This window comes from Rhinopithecus roxellana, chromosome 3, assembly GCF_007565055.1.
Source record: "Rhinopithecus roxellana isolate Shanxi Qingling chromosome 3, ASM756505v1, whole genome shotgun sequence".
Taxonomy (NCBI): Eukaryota; Metazoa; Chordata; class Mammalia; order Primates; family Cercopithecidae; genus Rhinopithecus; species Rhinopithecus roxellana.
Genome location: NC_044551.1, coordinates 90,703,061 through 90,720,639, shown reverse-complemented (window position 1 = coordinate 90,720,639; position 17,579 = coordinate 90,703,061). Strand labels below are relative to the sequence as shown.

Genomic DNA, 17,579 nt, shown 5'->3' with positions numbered 1-17,579 from the left:
AACTACAAACTGGATTACAGATCTACACCTATTCACATACTCTTCATTAGATTAGGAAAAGTATTTATAATTTGAACAATATGATTGACTTTGTTTAAGGAAAACTTCCATGTTATTTAATAATCTTTTCCTGGAATACTACAACTAATAGTCCATTAGGGGTAGGACATAATAACTCTAGGTTAGGAGGCAGAAGAAGCCAAGTCCTTGATCAACTTGCTCTACTCTGTAGGATATCGGAACTCAGAACACCTCACCTCTCACCTCAGCTAACATTAGGCACTGGGTAATCAAGAGGCCAGTTTAAATAACATAACCTACTGAATAGCTTTCCTGTTGCTTCCGCTTATTGTGGTGGTGTTTGTTTTATTTTTATTTTTTACAACTATATTCTATTTGCTCTCCATCCCTTGCACCTATAACACCATGATCACAGAGAAATTTTAAAGCAAGTATCAGGAACACTTCTGAGATCAGTCTTTATGCTCCTTTGTCACTTGTTCATTAATTGGCAGCATTTTTTAAACATATTATCTGCTTTCCATGAGCCCACTTAGAATGAAAAAAAAAGAAAAAAGTCTCTGGGACAATTGTTCATGAAGTCACTAACAGTGGACATCAGATTGGGTGATCAAATTATAGGAGAGCCCAGGTCATGCAGTCACGCATGCCTAAGAGGAAGCGGGCCAGGAAAGTAAAGTGTGGGAGCAAAAGGTGGACTTTGCCCTCTGCTCACATTTTTCTCACCACCAAGATGAAAGGAACAAATCAGGGCCACAGAGATTAGGGTTTTTTGTTTTTGTTTTTTGTATTACAGAGGACACAGACATATCAACATTGTATTATGTACTGTATGCTTTGTATTAAATGAAATGATTTCCACAGATGCCTGGCTGAAACTTACAAAAGCTATCAAAGTGCTGTTGTTTGAAGATGACAACAAGTAGCTAATACTCTTTGCTCATATTGTTTAATGGAAAAATAAGACTATCAAATGAATTGCTATAACTTATTTATTGGTATGTCTTCAGTTCTTGCTCTAGTTGGAAAGTCATTTTCTAAGCAGAGCTGCAGTGCAACTAGTACTTATTTTAAGATTAAAAATCTAGTAAGTGAACTAGTTTGAATGAGGCTTCAAAAGCATGAGTGGATAGCTTTGTACTAATAATCATGAAAGTGACCCCCCTCCTGATGTCTGTTTACTTTATGTGACTTGTTTGGTAACCATGTCTGCCTCTAAGCAGCATTTAGAAGTATGGAAACTCAGGTCTGGGTAATAGACATATACATGTAAAGCTGCATTCACTTCTTTCCTCAGATATTCTTTTCCTATTACTTATATACACTTTTATTTACTTACTACCCTATATACAAACATGTTCCATATATTGTAAATGGAATATGTCATAAAATTCCACATTTGTCTCCTGGCCCGGTGGCTCATGCCTGTAATCCCAACACTTTGGGAGGCTGAGGTGGGCAGATCACCCAAAGTTGGGAGTTCAAAACCAGCCTGACCAACATGAAGAAAACCAATCTACTAAAAATACAAAATTAGCTGGGCATGGTGGTGCATGCCTGTATTCCCAACTACTTGGGAGGCTGAGGCAGGAGAATCACTTGAACCCGGAAGGCGGAGGTTGCAGGGAGCTGAGTTAGTGCCACTGCACTCCAGCCTGGCGACAGAGCAAGACTCTGTCTCAAAAAAGTCAATCCACATTTGCTAAAAGATTTAAGAAATGAAGAGTTTCCAAACAAATTTGAAAGCACCATTTTCTGCATGATCTAACAACTTTTTTCATATATAATGAAACTTTGCAAGTTAAATGTAATTTATTTATACTAAAACTGCTATTTAAATTTTTAAATATAATTCAGTGAATAACATGGATAATTTTTAAGGTTGTAGGTAGCAGGGTATAAGATACTAGCTGATTACCTTTATAAGAAATGTGGGAAGATTTGTCTTATTGTGTGATAATTTTGGTTAAATTATTATAGAGCAATTTTATTATAATATCACACATAAAGCTATGACTACATATTTTATTAAATCATTAGGTTTCAATAAAGTAGGAAAACATGAAATATTCTAAGAATTTTCTCAGAATAATTTTTGTTTGAAATTATTTTTAATATGATATTATTCAACATATTATTTATACCAGGACCTTCAGTGGCATAGTTGTTGACCTCCATGTTTTAAAAGAAAATGCATAAAGTAAAAATGAGAATTAATGTGAGCTAATATTTTTTCACAGGAAATGTAAATCTTATGGACGAAGGTGACAACTATCTAAAGAAATTCATATGTGATTGCAGAAGTGAAAAAAATTCTGCATAAAGTAGACCATCTATTTGGAAGTTTGGAATGTGGATTTAATATATATTTTAACACATAAAGTTAAAAACACCTATCTATTTTTTAATAGCAGGAACAAAGTGTTAAGGGGGACACTTAAATTATAACCAGTCTGAATACAGGCATTTTGAGGAAAAAATACAATACTAACACATTTCTAGAGCTGTCAATATAATTTAAAACTTTTAAAAAATTAGTACATCCTATTTTTATTTCATATTTTTATATGTCTACATTACTGTATATGTGTAATAACATAAATACACAGTTAGTTATATGCAATTTGCACTTCTTATTTGCACTCTTTGTGTCTCTGTCAGTTTGTTAAAAGATAGCCAAGAATCTGAATGTAAATGTCCTTTTTAAATTTTTAATAAAGTTCCTTTTAAAGCTTTGAATATTATTCTAACAATACAACACTCTTTCATTTGAAAGCTTTGAACATTATTCTAACAATACAACACTCTTTATCAGTTTGAATGCTATCAGGAGAGTTACTGATTTTCACTGATATTAATACATTTTAAAAGAAAGCATTTTAGGCAGTTTTAGATGAGCATTTTGTCCAAAGGTGCACTTTTCATAGATTATAAATGATATAATACAAGTCCAAAAAACTCATAAACTCTAGAGGTGTAGGCATTCATTTCTAAATGCTTGTCAGTGAAATAACCTTATTCTTTATTAGTTTAATATTTTCATAACTCAAGTTTTTTGATAGTTTCTAATATAGTCCATTATTTCTAGTGCACTTAAAAGTTTATTCTCAAATTTCCTATCTTGAACTAGAAACCAGACGCCTGGGGGCTGCAGACGCAGGAACTGAGATTCACAGGGTGCAGTCCGTTCAGTTTCGTGTCTGCTGTGCCCTCTCCGCAGCAGCCCCAAGCATGATCCTCCTGGGGAACACAGGCATTTGGCTGTGGGTGCAGACAGGGCTTGGACTCTGAGTCTGCCTGACCTAATGATTGCATTGCTTCCCTTCCCTCAGGAACGGAGGCTGGACTCCCTGGACGTCGTGGTCTCCCTGCAGCACTACCTGTGGGATCGGCTTCCAGGTGCGGCAGCGCTCCTGCAGCAACCCCACTCCCAGGCACGGAGGCCGGGTGTGCGTGGGACAGAACCGCGAGGAAAGGTACGTGACCACCCGGCTGCCAGCACCGCCACTCTCACGCTTACTGTCATTCCGGCCAGGTCGGTTTCCCCGCGGTTTTGGTTTTGGATCTACCTTAGCTTATGTGTGGCATCCCTTTCCGCTGAGCCAGTCGTCCTCTTCTTTTCCTGGCAACCTGTAATTTTGATCAAAGCCTCGTTGACAGCGTCACTGGGCTGCTCTGGTGCCTACACAGCTGGGTTGGCTCTGGTGAGCAATTGCTAAGGGATTAGAGTACCCAGGGACCTCTGTGCTGTGTTAGGCTCCTGGAGACTATGGAAGTACGTCTGCAGGAGACTTACTCTGGTGAGAATTTAACCAGACCGGTCTCAAAGCTTCAGTTCCAAGGAGGACCTAAGAAGGTCCCGGATGCAGACATTATTGGGCAGGTGCGGTAAGGTTTTCATCGTACTCAGTTAATCCTCTGGAAGACATGGAAGGGCATATTCAGAAATACTCTCAATGAAGCTGCAGCACAACCCAAATTCGGGATTCTTTTCCATTATATTTTGAGCTATCAGTACATCATGGCGACATTTTGATTTAGTCTTGGATTTAACCATTTGTTTCTTGGTGTAGAATTAGACGTTTGGTTTCAGGCTCAACCTCTGCAATCGTAATCATTGAATCTGTTTTGCAAGATCAATGAATCTGTCTTAATATGCATTAAATATACTATTAATGTTTATTCTAATTTGTCACTATTGGGAAAGAATTCAAGTAGGTAAATTTCATAGTGCTTTCAGAATTCTTATTCAGCTATACTAATATAAATTTATTGAATGACTTTCAATGCATTTTAATTAAAATATACTAGGTTTATATTTGATGACATGAGCTCAGTGGAGCCTCGAATAAAAATATTGTATATAGTTATTTCCTATGCATTTAGTATTTATATGAACAGAACCAACAGACTTACTGTTTTTTTTTTTTTTTTTTTTTTTTTTTTTTTTTTTTTTTTTTTTTTTTTTTTTTTTTTTTTTGAGGCGGAGTCTCGCTCTGTCGCCCGGACTGGAGTGCAGTGGCCGGATCTCAGCTCACTGCAAGCTCCGCCTCCCGGGTTCACGCCATTCTCCTGCCTCAGCCTCCCGAGTAGCTGGGACTACAGGCGCCCGCCACCTCGCCCGGCTAGTTTTTGTATTTTTAGTAGAGACGGGGTTTCACTGTGTTAGCCAGGATGGTCTCGATCTCCTGACCTCGTGATCCACCCGTCTCGACTTACTGTTTAGATAGCTCTCTAGTAGGTGTTTATTACAACCTAAAATCAAATAAGGAGAATCATTCCTTTCTTTCTTCAAGTGAGTTCCTCACTTGCCAATTAAGATTTCACTACTTTTGACTAATAGGAAATGAAGATGATTTTTACCAAGCAGGGTTTGTCATTTTTGAAGCAGTCCCTGAGACAGTCTTGTGCAAGCCTGTCATTTTCTAACACCAGTTGATAAGTGGGAAAGCCTATTATGGAAGAATTGTCTCCCTATTATTTCCAAGCCTTGTACAATTTTAAATTGGTTGGAAGTTTCTAAATGCTATAAATTGTCATCTAGGACAGGCTGAGCATCCCTAATCTGAAAATCTGAAACCCAATATGCTTCAAAATCCAAAACTTTTCCAGTACTGACATGATGTCACAAGTGGCAATTTCCACACTGGTTTTTTGACTTTTGCAGTCAAAATCTTTTGACTGGTGGCAGTCAAAATGCTGTCAAAACTTTGTTTTCTGCAAGAAATTATTTAAAATATATAAAACTACATCCAGCCTTTGTGCATATGGTATATTTGATGCATGAATGAATTTTGTATTTAGACTTGGGTCCTATCCCCAAGATATCTCATTATATAGACAGCAATATTCCAAAATCTGAAACAATGTGAAATCCAAAACACTAATGGTCCTGAAAATTTCAGCTGAGGGATGCTCAACCTGTACAGCCCATCGAGGCAAAGTCACTTCCATCTGTGCAAAGTCTTCCCTAGAGTCAAGGCACCACCACAAACTTAGCATGTGTTATCACCATTCCCAGGCTGATCACTCAGGAAAGAAGAGGCTGATTCACACTGTGGCGGACAGATGTGTATGTTTGCATCCACATAGGATTTTTATACAGCAGTGTCTTCAGGAAAAGATGAGGAATAAAGATGGCAAGTGTGTTTGAGGGACTTACATGTAACATATTCCTTTTGTACAGAAGAAATGTTCACTGGTAGATTAGCATTTGCTCAATGGGGGAAAACGTGAATTTAAATAAGAGATGGATACTAAGAACAGGGACTATGTAAAATTTTTATAAAATGTAAGCTTTTCTATTGAATAGTCTTTCTAGGGGGCTACTGGGAGCTTAATGAAAACCAGAAAATCCAAGTACCTAAAGTTTCCTCCGTGGTCTTCATAAGCAATAGGTTCTTAGGTGTCTCTGCCATGTTATATGAAAGGTCTGTTCACCTAAGAAATATAAAAGCATTCTGATCCAACAATGGAGATATTTGAGGACTAAACTCAAGATTGAAGGAGACTATGATCTCCATGAGAGCATACAAAAGACTAAGAACTAGGCATAAGAAATAATAAATTTATATCATATTTATTTAAACACCATCAACCCTCAAGAAATCCTGGGTAGCCACAAGATAATGAATTGATCTTTCCAAAAGATTCCCTAAGTGAATGGTAGGTTTATAGTTAGTGATTTTTCATCTGGGACATCTCCAATATGTGGAATTATTCAATGGGAGCTTTGTTGCAACAAAAATCTCACAAGTATTTACATTATTTTTTTCTGAAAAATAATGCTAGCTTAATTTTGCATGTACTTTAGAACGTATAGACACTTTGTTTTTCTCTTCTGACATTTCCTTGAAAAGATTTTCGGGAGTATCAAGAGCTGAGTAGAAGCACCAACTCCCAGAGAGGCTACTAACAAAAGGAAAAAATGGACCTCTGTAAATATTATCAAGATGCAAATGTTATTATCTGTGCTAGTTTCCTCCTGCTGTGTAATAGTAGTTCCATAAACTTTGTGGCTCAAAACAACACACATTTCTTTTTGAAATCTCATAGTCCCAATGGGTCAGGAATTCCTATATGGCTAACTAGATCCTATGCTTGGGTCCTCAGCAGGCTTCAATCAAAACATGGGCCAGAGCTGTGGTCTCATCTGAGGCTCCAGTGGGGAAAGATTCACTTCCAAGATCATGTGGTTGTTGTTTGTATTCAGTTCTTTGTGGGCTGTCAAACTGCAGACCTCAATTCCTTACATAGTTGTTATCCAGAGATCACTCTCAGTTTCTTGCCAAGTGATCCTTCCTGGTGTTGTCATTTGCCTTTTAAAATTCAGCAAGAAAGACAGTCTCCTTGCAAGACAGGCATTACAAACTTATGTAACATAATCACAAAAGTGACATCTCACCCCTTTGCCATATTCTGTTGGTTGGAAATAAGACACAGGCCTCCACAACCTAGAGGAGATGATGACACAGGGTATGAATATCAGGAGGCAGAGCTCACTAGGGTCACCATAAAGTCTATCTTCCAGAGCTGATTCTCTGTTCCCCAGTCATTCACATCCCTACCTCTCACATGCCGAATGCATTTCACCCACTTTCAAGGCCCCTCAGTCTTATCCCATTAAGCCATCTCCCCAAAGTCCAGAACCTTACTATTTACATCAGGCTCACATGTGGAAGAGGCTGTCTGGGTGTAGTTCCCATCAGTCTGTTAATCTCTAAAGCCAAAGGGAGAAGTTATGTGCCACTAACACACTTGGAGAGTCAGGCAAAGGATAACAGCTTTAGTCATTTCTGTTCAAAAAGGCAGTAGGTGGGTGGGGTGATGGAAATTATAAAGGAATCACTGTTCCATATAAATTATGAAATCTAGCTGAGCAAGTGTTGGGCATTAAGTTCAAGGAATGGGCATAATATTTTATGGTTCTTGGCTCTGCCTTCTGGGCTGTTAGTTATACTTCCTGAATCAGGCTTTTTCATGAAGAGAGCATGTGCTTGTAGCTAGGTAGTTTTGTCAGCTTCCTTCCTGTCAGTAGAATGTGTAGGGTTTCCAGCAGCCTTTCATGGGTATTTTCTCTGTCCCTTTCCATCCAAGCTGCTGGTATCTTTGTGGAAGTAAGTTTCTGAAAAACATTGTGCATCTTCAATGGATTTCCGCAAGGTTTACTCCACTAAACAAAAGCTACATTCACAGACCTTTTTGAGTTAGCCCTTCTCTACCTTGGGGTGCTGCTGAGATGGCTGAGAGACAACACCGTTCCGCTCACTAGAGGTGATCTGATGCAGTTGAGAGGATCTGTGAGGCACACACTTGCTCTAGAAAGGACTCTTTGTGTAACTAAATACTCTCCAATTCTTTCATCTTTCTGAGGTTGCAATAAAAGGTTTGATAGTCACTACCTCAGCTTTTACTATTCCAACCTTCCCTAACAGTACTTGAAAGGACTGTGAAAGCTATTTTGTATTTTTTGCATCATTTTCCATTAGAAGTGAATGATTTCCAAAATCATCCAGTCCCTATTCTTTTAGTTTAATAATCCATTCCTCAGTCTTTCTTTCTTCACCTACATTTTACTGTAAACAGCATGAAGAGACCAAGCAGTACCTTCAACACTTTGCTTGGAAATTTCCTTAGTTAAGTAATTCAACTTAGGTGTTTTGCCTTTCATGCTACCATAGGTGACAATTTTGGCAGCTTTTACCCATTGTGTAATGTGATTCTCCCTTTTTCCAGTTCCTGATAATATATTCCTGTTTACTTTTTAAGTTTTTATTGTGGTTTTATACACACACACACACACAGGAAAAACATAAATTTGCCACTTAATCATTTATAAGTGTGTAATTCAGTGACATTATTTACATTCACATTATTGTATAACCATAACTACTATTTCCAAAACTTTTTATCACCCCAAACATAAACTCTGTAATTGTTAAGCAATAATAACAATTCCTTATTCCACCCTCCTGCCAATGCCTGGTAACCTCTAATTTATGTTCTGTCTCTACTAATTTGCCTGTTATAGATAGGTCACATAAGTGGAATCCTAAAGTATTTGCCATTTTGTGTCTGGCTTGTTTCACTCAGCATAATGTTCAAGGTTCCTTCATGTTGTAGCATGTGTCAGAACTTTATTTCTTTTGTAAGGTTAAATAAGATTCAGTTGTATGGCTATACCGCATTTTGTTTATCCATTTTTTTTTATCAGTGGACACTTGGTTTATTTTCGTCTTTTGAGTATTGTCAATGCTGTACTGAATATTGGCATATGAGTATCTTTTTAAGTCCCTGTTTCAATTATTTTGTGAATACTGTTTATCTAGGAGTGAAATTGCTGCAGTGTATGTTAATTCTATGTTTATCTTTTTGAGGAAACACCATGCTGCTTTCTAAGGGGACTTCACCAATGTTCATTCCCACCAGCAATGTATGAGAGTTCCAATTTCTTCGCATTCTTGTTACTTTTTTTCTTTAATTTTAGCCATTCTAGTAGGTATGAACTGGTATCTCATTGTGGTTTTGATTTGAATTTCCTTAGTGACTAATAGTGTTGAGCATCTTCTTGTGTGCTTAGTGGACATTAGTGTATCTTATTTATAGAAATGTCTATTCAAATATTTTGCCTGTTTCTCTAATTGTGTTTTTGTCTTTATCAATAACTAATTTATTTTTGACAAAATTTGTAAATATTTATCATGTACAAAATGTTGTTTAAAATATGAATACATTGTGGATGGCTAAATTGAACCAATTGGCACATGCATCATGTCACATATTTTTCTTTGTTGTGTGTGTGGTGGAAAGATTGTCTTTTTTGATGTCCAGTTTTAGTTCTTTATCCCATTTTCCTCTAAACCCTTACTGGCCATGTCTTTTAAGTCCAGATTTCTACTAATGGATGATTCAAGGTGATTTAGATTTTCTTTAATGTGCTCCTCAAAATTATTCTGCTTCCTGCCATTCCCTGGTCTCAAAGCCAGTTTCACATTTTAACCTCTTACAGTAGCACCACACTCCCACGTACCATGGTCTGTTTTAATAGTTGTATAATAACATTACCACAGACTTAGGCATTTGAAGCACCAGGTGTTTATTTGCTCATGGTGTCTGTGCGTTTCGTAGCCTGGGCACAACTTCAGGTTCTCACAAGGCTGCCATCAACATAGAGGCCCTGACTGTGATGTCATCGGGGCTCAGCTAGAGAAAGACCAGCCCCCAAGATCATGTTGTTGTTGGCATCCTTCAGTTCCTTGTGGGATGTCAGACTGAGGGCCTCAGTTTCTTGATGGCTGTTAGCTGGATGCTGCCTTGACAACTGGGTCCTTGACAACTGGGTCCTTCTCACCTTTTGGCTTGCTTCCTCAAAGCCAATAAGGGAGAAAGTTTTCTTGCAGTAAGGGCATTACAATCTATGCAACATAATGACAGAAGTGACATTCCAAAATCTTTCACATATTCTGTTGGTTAGAAGCCAGTGACAGGTCCCACTCACAGTCAATAGGAGGAGATTACACAAGGTGTGAATTCTAGGAGCTGGGGATCATGGGGACCATGATAGAGCCTGTCCAATGCGTTCTCAAAGTTAAGAGTCCCAGGGCTCAGTGGTTTTTATTATGTGATTATTTGTCGTCGTCGGTATGTTTGCTGAATCCTGTGGTGAGGCAAACTGATGTTCTTCACAAGTTATTTTTCTTCCTAAATGGCTTGAATTAAATAGTATGGTAGACTTAATGTACATGCAGTTTCTCTGTTGACATAAAAATTTAATTATAGCAGTATGGCCCAGTAGAGGGCTGATCATTTAGAATGAAGCAAGGAGAACATAGTTCAGAAGAGGCCCTGATTGGTTCAGGTTAACAGAGATTGCAGTGAGCAACTAGCATGGATCTAACCAGAATGGAACATAATTTATGCAATTTATAATTTGTAACAGAAAGAACAATTTATGCATGATATAGTGCTGAGAATCTAGTCCATATGGAATTATAAAAGGTCATTATTTTCATAAGAGACTAGATTTGTGATAAAAAAAAAAGTGGATAATTTATAGAGAAACAGTGCTGGGTCATTAATTGACTTTTAAATACAAATGAGAATAAGCAGTCATGGGCTAAATTAAAATCTTAATTGTTAATGCATCATGAGATGCATCTGTGACTTGCAATGCTTTAACATAGTAGAGACACTCAAGAGCCATTTGAAAAACATTGTAGCTCATTATTTGCTAAAAGTCAGCAGCGTGTTGGGGACTAGAGAAAGGAGACCAACTGCTGGCCCATTGTGTAGATATTTTATCCACAATTAATTTTAAAAACGCTTAACCAGCAGAGATGCCAGGGTAACTGACTTCCAACCTCATTGTTTTTTGTATAGCTTCATAAGAGGGGCTTCTCTCAGGAGCATGAGTAAGTTGGGGTGGGGAAAGAGAGAGGGTCAGAGGAAATGCTTTCTCACAATTGTGGAGGATCCATACTTACAGGCTTCCAAGGACTCTGCCTCTGAGCAGTCTCTTCCACGGTGAATTCCTAAGTGAAAACCCAGACACAAAGAGACAGAGCTAGCCTAACAATTTCTATTTCCCTCTGACCTCTCTCACTGGGGAGGCTGCAATTTCAGAGGGTGACGCCCCAGCAGATCCTGGTGTGGCTTGTTTCATGGACTACTATAGCAGAAAGAGAAAAAAACAAGGCAGGTTATTGACAACCTTAAAATGCAGCTCAGTAGACAATTTATTAACGTTGGCTGAAAATTCCATGCACAGCTTACCCTGCAGTAGATTTTTACAATAATAACATGCTGAGCATTTTCAGGGGTGGCCTGCTGTCAGCAAATAAGAGAAAGGATTTGTGCACTATGGTTTATTTTGCTTTGGGGATACAGTAGCTCAGTTGCTGTGCTTTTTATGAAAAGTTAAGGGCCTTATAAACATTTTTAGTAAGGTTTCCCTCTGCCTTCCATACCTATTTTTTTGTTGTTGTTTTTTAGGAGGGGGGTTGTTGAAAGCTGAAATTAGGATCAAGTTTTCTAAGAAGTCCATGCCTTTTAAATGCTGGTGAATCAGCTTAGAAATGGAGATGGCCTACCTCTCCTTCTACCCACAGTGATCTACACATAGATATTTTAACTAAATGCTGAGAGTTCTGATATTCTGAGTTTTCTTGACTTCCTCAAAATATGTTCTCTAAACAAATGTCAATTTTCTCCTGGAATACTCCATGAACCAACACACATACTAATATTTACTTATTGGAACTCGACACATTTGCATGTACTTCCTAAGATCAAATGATTTTCATCTGTTGTATTCTCACATTTGTCTTGTCTCTCCTATCTGGAGGCCATGATCTCTTAATTGGAAGGTCCTTTCCCTTCCTCTACTACGTGTAGGCATGTCCAGTGGCCCTGAGCTCTGAGAATTGGACCCTGGGAGACTATAGTTACCATCTAAAGAGGAAAACCTTACATTTCTGTGTTATCTTAAATGTGGAAAAGATAAGGAAGAGTGATAACTGTTCAGTTCCATTGGCTATGCTCAAATATGTAAGTTTAGACAAACTAAACTGCTTGCCCAATTGATTCTTGACTCTCTGGAGGTTCTTTCACCCACTGCATATCAACTGTCTCTCCCTGGAAGTAAGAAGAGAGACTTCTGCCTTCCACTTTCAGTTAAGAGGCTGACTTTGGACTCCACTGTTTTGTTTCGTTTTCTATACAGTCACACAGTTGCCATATTGTTCTTTAACTATACCAAGCTCCATGTCCACCACTTCTTCCCCTTCTTTCCAACACCATTGTAGTTTTTTTTTTCTAGGTTGGAGTATCTCTCATTTGAATTGTTGCAATCCAGTGTCCTCTAGTTGCTGTTTGTTCTATGGGCTCTTCCTGCTGCTAAACTGCCCTGTCTGGGGAGATGCAGACCCCATACTGAAATATGAGGAGCTCCTTGAATCTCAGGGACTCCAGAGCATAGTCAAGATGAAACACCAACTCCTGGAGATGAGTCCAGCATCTAACTCTCATGGAGTTATTTTGTCTCTGGGGCTCTGTGGAACTTTCCTGATTTCTCATAAAGTTCCAGTTTTCCACTGTATTTGGTAAAGACAGATCATCCCACTCCCTGTTGCCTCTCTCTGTTTTGTTGTTCTCAATGACCTTTCATGCATAGAATTCCATTTCTACCTTCCATTATTTTTCAAAACGCTGGCAGGGGTTCAGTGTGCCCCATCCTGTCGGCACCCCTCAGCTTGATCTTGCTTTCTGCTTTTCACACTGTCCCTGTTCCTGAAGCCCTCACATTCCCCATGAAATTTTTCTGGTTTGATAGGAAAACAGTTCCATCTTACCAGCATTTACTGTCAGGAAACTACACTCTCCAAATTTATTTTCCTGGTGGCTGGCTACCATTTGCCCTTATTTTCAGTTCCGTAAAAGCATTTACTTCTGCATAAATAATTACAGTAATGCCACTGTGTATTAAGATAGTTTTGCACATCCTGAGCCGTGTTCATGCCCCTGTGTTTCTCTTCAACTGTGAACGCCTGTGATCAGGAAGCCCCCTGCAATTCCTCTTGCATAGGCCCTGCAGGATTAAGTCTTATTAATATTGATGACAATAAAGGTATCTGACTTATGCCAGCAGATGGGAACCTTTGCCTCTTGTTTCTTAAGGCAGATGGCCTGGCAAGAGAGGAGGACTTGAGAAAAAGTTGTGCATTCTAGTATTCTCTAGATGGACTATTAATTGCCGAGTGTGTCTCACTGCATTTGCTGCTGTTCAGAGTAACCTCTTCCTTTCTATGATCTGTAATCTGTAGAATGCCAGGCTGTTTCCTTTTCGTTTTTTGTTTGTTGGTTTTCCTCACTTCACTTCATTTCACTTGCAGTGTTAAAAATTGAAGAGAAATATGACTCATGATAAGGATAAAGGAGGCTTTGGATATTTGGCTGACATTTGGCAAAATATGTAGAAGTATAGAAGTGTATTCAAACACTGAAAAATTGAACTAGTGTTTGTGAAACTGTATAATAATTCAATTCTTTTTGAATAATGAGTGGTCTTTTAAATTGTTTGGCATTATTCTGAGAGCCTACAAATAAATTTAAAAATAGAATAGGCTAAGCAATATATAGCATGGGCCTTCATGCTAATCCCATGCTTTAACTTTTCTTTAGCTTATCCTAATATAACTATGGGCTGATTTGACTCAAGAATGAGAAAGGGATTCCAAGTAAAGTTATGCTGACTTTGTATTTGTAATCTGCTTTATCTTTCAATGTTTATATTCAGAAGATAAATGCCCTACCTAGATATTTTCTGTATACTCTTATTTTTGGGTGTCTGTTTGAAGGGTTTTGTTTGTTTTTCCTTCAATTGGCTGCACAGGAAGATCCATCCTGCATTGTGAGTTTAGCATTTTCTTCACTGTCTGCCGCGCATCCCATTGTCTGTGCACACACAGCATGGCCAGCACCACATCTGCCTTCTGTATGGTGCAACTGCTCAAAATACAAAAAGCTCCTCCACGCAGAGCATGCCCATGGGTTCAACATCTGCTGCAGGGATGGAGATGGAAACGTCAGTGGTTTCAAGTGGCACTAATTAGTTTCCTTTTCCTTTTGGTTTCCTCATTACAGGTACTGCAATGAACATTTGCTATGTCCCCCACACATGTTCTGGACAGGCTGGGGTCCTTGGGAACGGTGCACAGCCCAGTGCGGGGGTGGCATTCAAGCTCGCCGCAGGACCTGTGAGAATGGGCCTGACTGTGCAGGCTGCAATGTGGTGAGTAGCCTCCTTCTCATACCCAGCTCACAATCCAGAACCAGGAATTCAGACTCAGTACACACAAAATGCTCTGCACACACTAGAGGTTCTGCAAACAATAAATGATCTGCACACACTAGGGGCTCTGCACATACTTGGTACATGGCAAACACTAAGTGGTCTCACACACCAGGTGCTTTGTACATGCCAGAAGCTCTGCACACACTTTATGCTCTCCAGATACTAAATGCTCTGTAAATATGACATGTCCAGATGCCGGATGCTCCCCATACAATAGATGCTTTGAAGGTATTAGGTCCTCTCACACACTGGATCTTCTGCAAACATTAGGTTCTTGGCAGACACTAGATGTTCTGCAAACATTAAGTGCTCTGTAAACACAACATGGTCAAGCACTGGATTGCAAAATCATGCAAGTTTTTCAATTTAATTAGAATATCTGGTGAAAATACTGGAAATTCAGAGTAGCTTGGAGGCTTCGTGAATTAAATATTCACACATGGGATAAACTGTCCCAGGAGTTTTTCTGTCCTGATTTCTGAGTGACAGGCCTTCAGCCTGCTTATATATGGCCACTCTATTTGGTTTGGGACATGGAATATTATTCCATGCCAGGCCTACACCAAGGTATAGCACATTGTGGGATGAACCAGACACACCCTGAGGACTGAGAAACTATATGGAGCCGTTGTTAGAGCAAGTTGGTGCCAATGCAGAGAGAATAAAAAATCCTGCCTTTGCAGTTTATATTTCTTTTAACACTGTAAACTGTCAAATAAAATTCCACTTGGGCAGGCTCTTTCCAAAAGGCTTCCTTTTGCTCTTCCTGCTTCTTCTGTAAGAATAACAGCATTCCCGCTCACTCGCCTGCCCCTGGTGCTGGCTCCACAGAGTGGACACAGACAGTGGCAAAAGTTTTGATGGAGAAGCTCTGCATGAGAAGGTCTAGCTAAATTCCTTCCTCACTGATCTTTCCAGTTGGCCTTTGCAGCCTCTTTATCCTTTGGTTTGTGAGGCTGAGCAATGTTTATGTGCTGCTGTAAAGCCTGCTTTTGTGACATGCAAAAACCACATAGCCGAGATATCCTTGGGAAATTCAGAGACAGGAAGAGGGTTATGAGGTGCTTTGTCAGATATTACACCAGACCCGAGGAGATTTCTGTTATTGGAAATTACAATTAGATTTCTTCCCCTTCACACTGGAAAAGATATTGTCATAGCTCTTATATAATCTAGTACTTATTATAAAGACAGTTCTTTCCAGATCAGCCTGAACTAACTGTAGACCATGAAAAATCTTCATTAAGATATATATTTATTGATATTTCAGATGCTGACATTTAAAACTATTTATTTAAAATAATTTTAAAATGGTAAATTTATGAACACTCACATGTTCTAGGAAAACCATTCAAATGGGGTAACTTTCTGTTTTGCTGAAGAATGTCATGTTTTGTTCCTGGTGGCATGATGTGTGCCCACCAAGGTCTGCATTGCCATGTCAAGGTTTGTCTCATTTGCTGGGAAACCATAGGAATGGATGATCTGGGTTGGTCTCACACCTTAGTTTCTAAATATATTGCAGTGTGAAAAATTCAGAAAACAGTCCATGTCATTAATTTTCTCATTGTTAATTGACTTTTATAGTTATCTTCAAATATAGCTTAATGAACGAAAAAAATTATATTAAGCAAGAATGTAGCATTTTTATGTAGTTACTGTAATAGGTGTGTATGTGTGACATACATCTGATTATAAATGTAAACATTGAAGGTCTTTCTAAAATATCAATGTATTTATTGCTTTATTACAGAATTACAGTTTATGAAACAAGTGTAACCGCTGCTTTCAAATCCAGAAAAATACATATGTCTCCAAGGAGACTCTTGTCACTTTTTAGCAAATTTAAGGTTTTGTTTTTCTTTTTGTTTTTACCACCAAACTTAGCCTTTGGGTAGTCTACTTCTAGGAAGGTGTTATTGCGGCAGTGAGGAGCAATCTACTTCTCAGTGGTAGAAGTCTATTTATTTTTCTTCTGACATGGCTTCTCCCATGCTTTTCGGTTTCTGTCTGTCCTAAGGCAGGAATGCCGCTCACATCAACTGAGGAATGCAAGCAGTAGAAAGGAAGGGCTCAGTTTCTTTGGATTGTTTGCAAGATCTATACTATCAGTTGAATTCCTAAGAAGTTGATTTAAAAATGGTAGTTACCTACTTAAGCAACATTTTTGGTCTTCATATTCTAGCTGCAGTTCATAAATCTTTGGCCACAAAGGGTTTGGCTTTTATTGAGTTCTAATATCAAGATAGTAGCTCTAAGTATAAAAAAAGTATTCATGTTTGAGTCATGAAGTGACCATCTGCTTGCCAGTGTGTGACTGGATAAGAAGAGGTGACATTTCTGAGTCTCAGCGTCATCCTTGGAGAAGGCGGTGACGGTTTTTCTTACCCAGAGCTCCTGTATCAAGGAGGGCGCCATCTGTAAGGTCTGGCAGGTCTCACGTTGGAGTGCTCCTTCCTAGTCTCATTTCTTTAATTGTTTTCCATGGGCTTCAGCTGCTTCTCTCTGAACTCCATCTTATTAAAAATGGGAGTCAGCTAGTGAAATGTCATTTACACAATACAGAACATGTTTGTGGAAAGTATAACAGCCTGAATTTCCTGATTATTATGACAGCTTATAGAAAAAGAAAGAATTGATTATTTCAAGTTCAAGTATGCATCGGGTTAGAAAAGACTCAAGAATCTTTGCTTCTGCCAACACTTTAAAGCTGAAATTTCATGAAAGGATTTTCCCAGCTTCACTTGTGAAATTTCTATGTCCTTGTCTTAGACTAAGTCACCAAGCCCTTATCTGAGTCTCAATAAAGAGGCAGTGAAGGACCCTTGCCAAGAGCTATTAGTTCTCTCCACGAATCCCTACTTGTAAATTGCTCAATGTCGAAAGCTTGGGAAACTCCGGAGCCTTGGGTTAGTTTGGGGAGCTGATTGACAGACGCAGAGGGAGGACCTGGATCTTGTGTTGTCACTTAACTCTGTGAACTTGAGATACACTCACTACCCTCTGGGCTTCTGTCTTGCTCTGCAAAATGCAGGGCCAGACCCTGAAATTGATGATTCTGTGACCCTGGCATTCCTTCTCTGGACCCTGACCCTGGCATTCCTTCTTTGGACCCTGGAGCACATGCTCCAGCTGATTGAGGGACCACTTCTAGCAAATATCCCTCACTGGTGGCTGATAGCTCCGATGAGCTCAGAATGAGACACTT

General features: G+C 38.9%; 1 protein-coding gene across 1 annotated transcript in view; it reads left to right on the top strand.

The window, feature by feature from the left end:
• Nucleotides 1-17,579, top strand: part of SEMA5A (semaphorin 5A) — a 306,611-nt gene that overhangs the window by 209,869 nt on the left and 79,163 nt on the right. The window contains exons 12-13 of the mRNA XM_030927820.1: nt 3,354-3,497; nt 14,161-14,308. Coding sequence (XP_030783680.1) covers nt 3,354-3,497; nt 14,161-14,308 — 292 coding nt within the window. The remainder of the gene's footprint in view (nt 1-3,353; nt 3,498-14,160; nt 14,309-17,579) is intronic.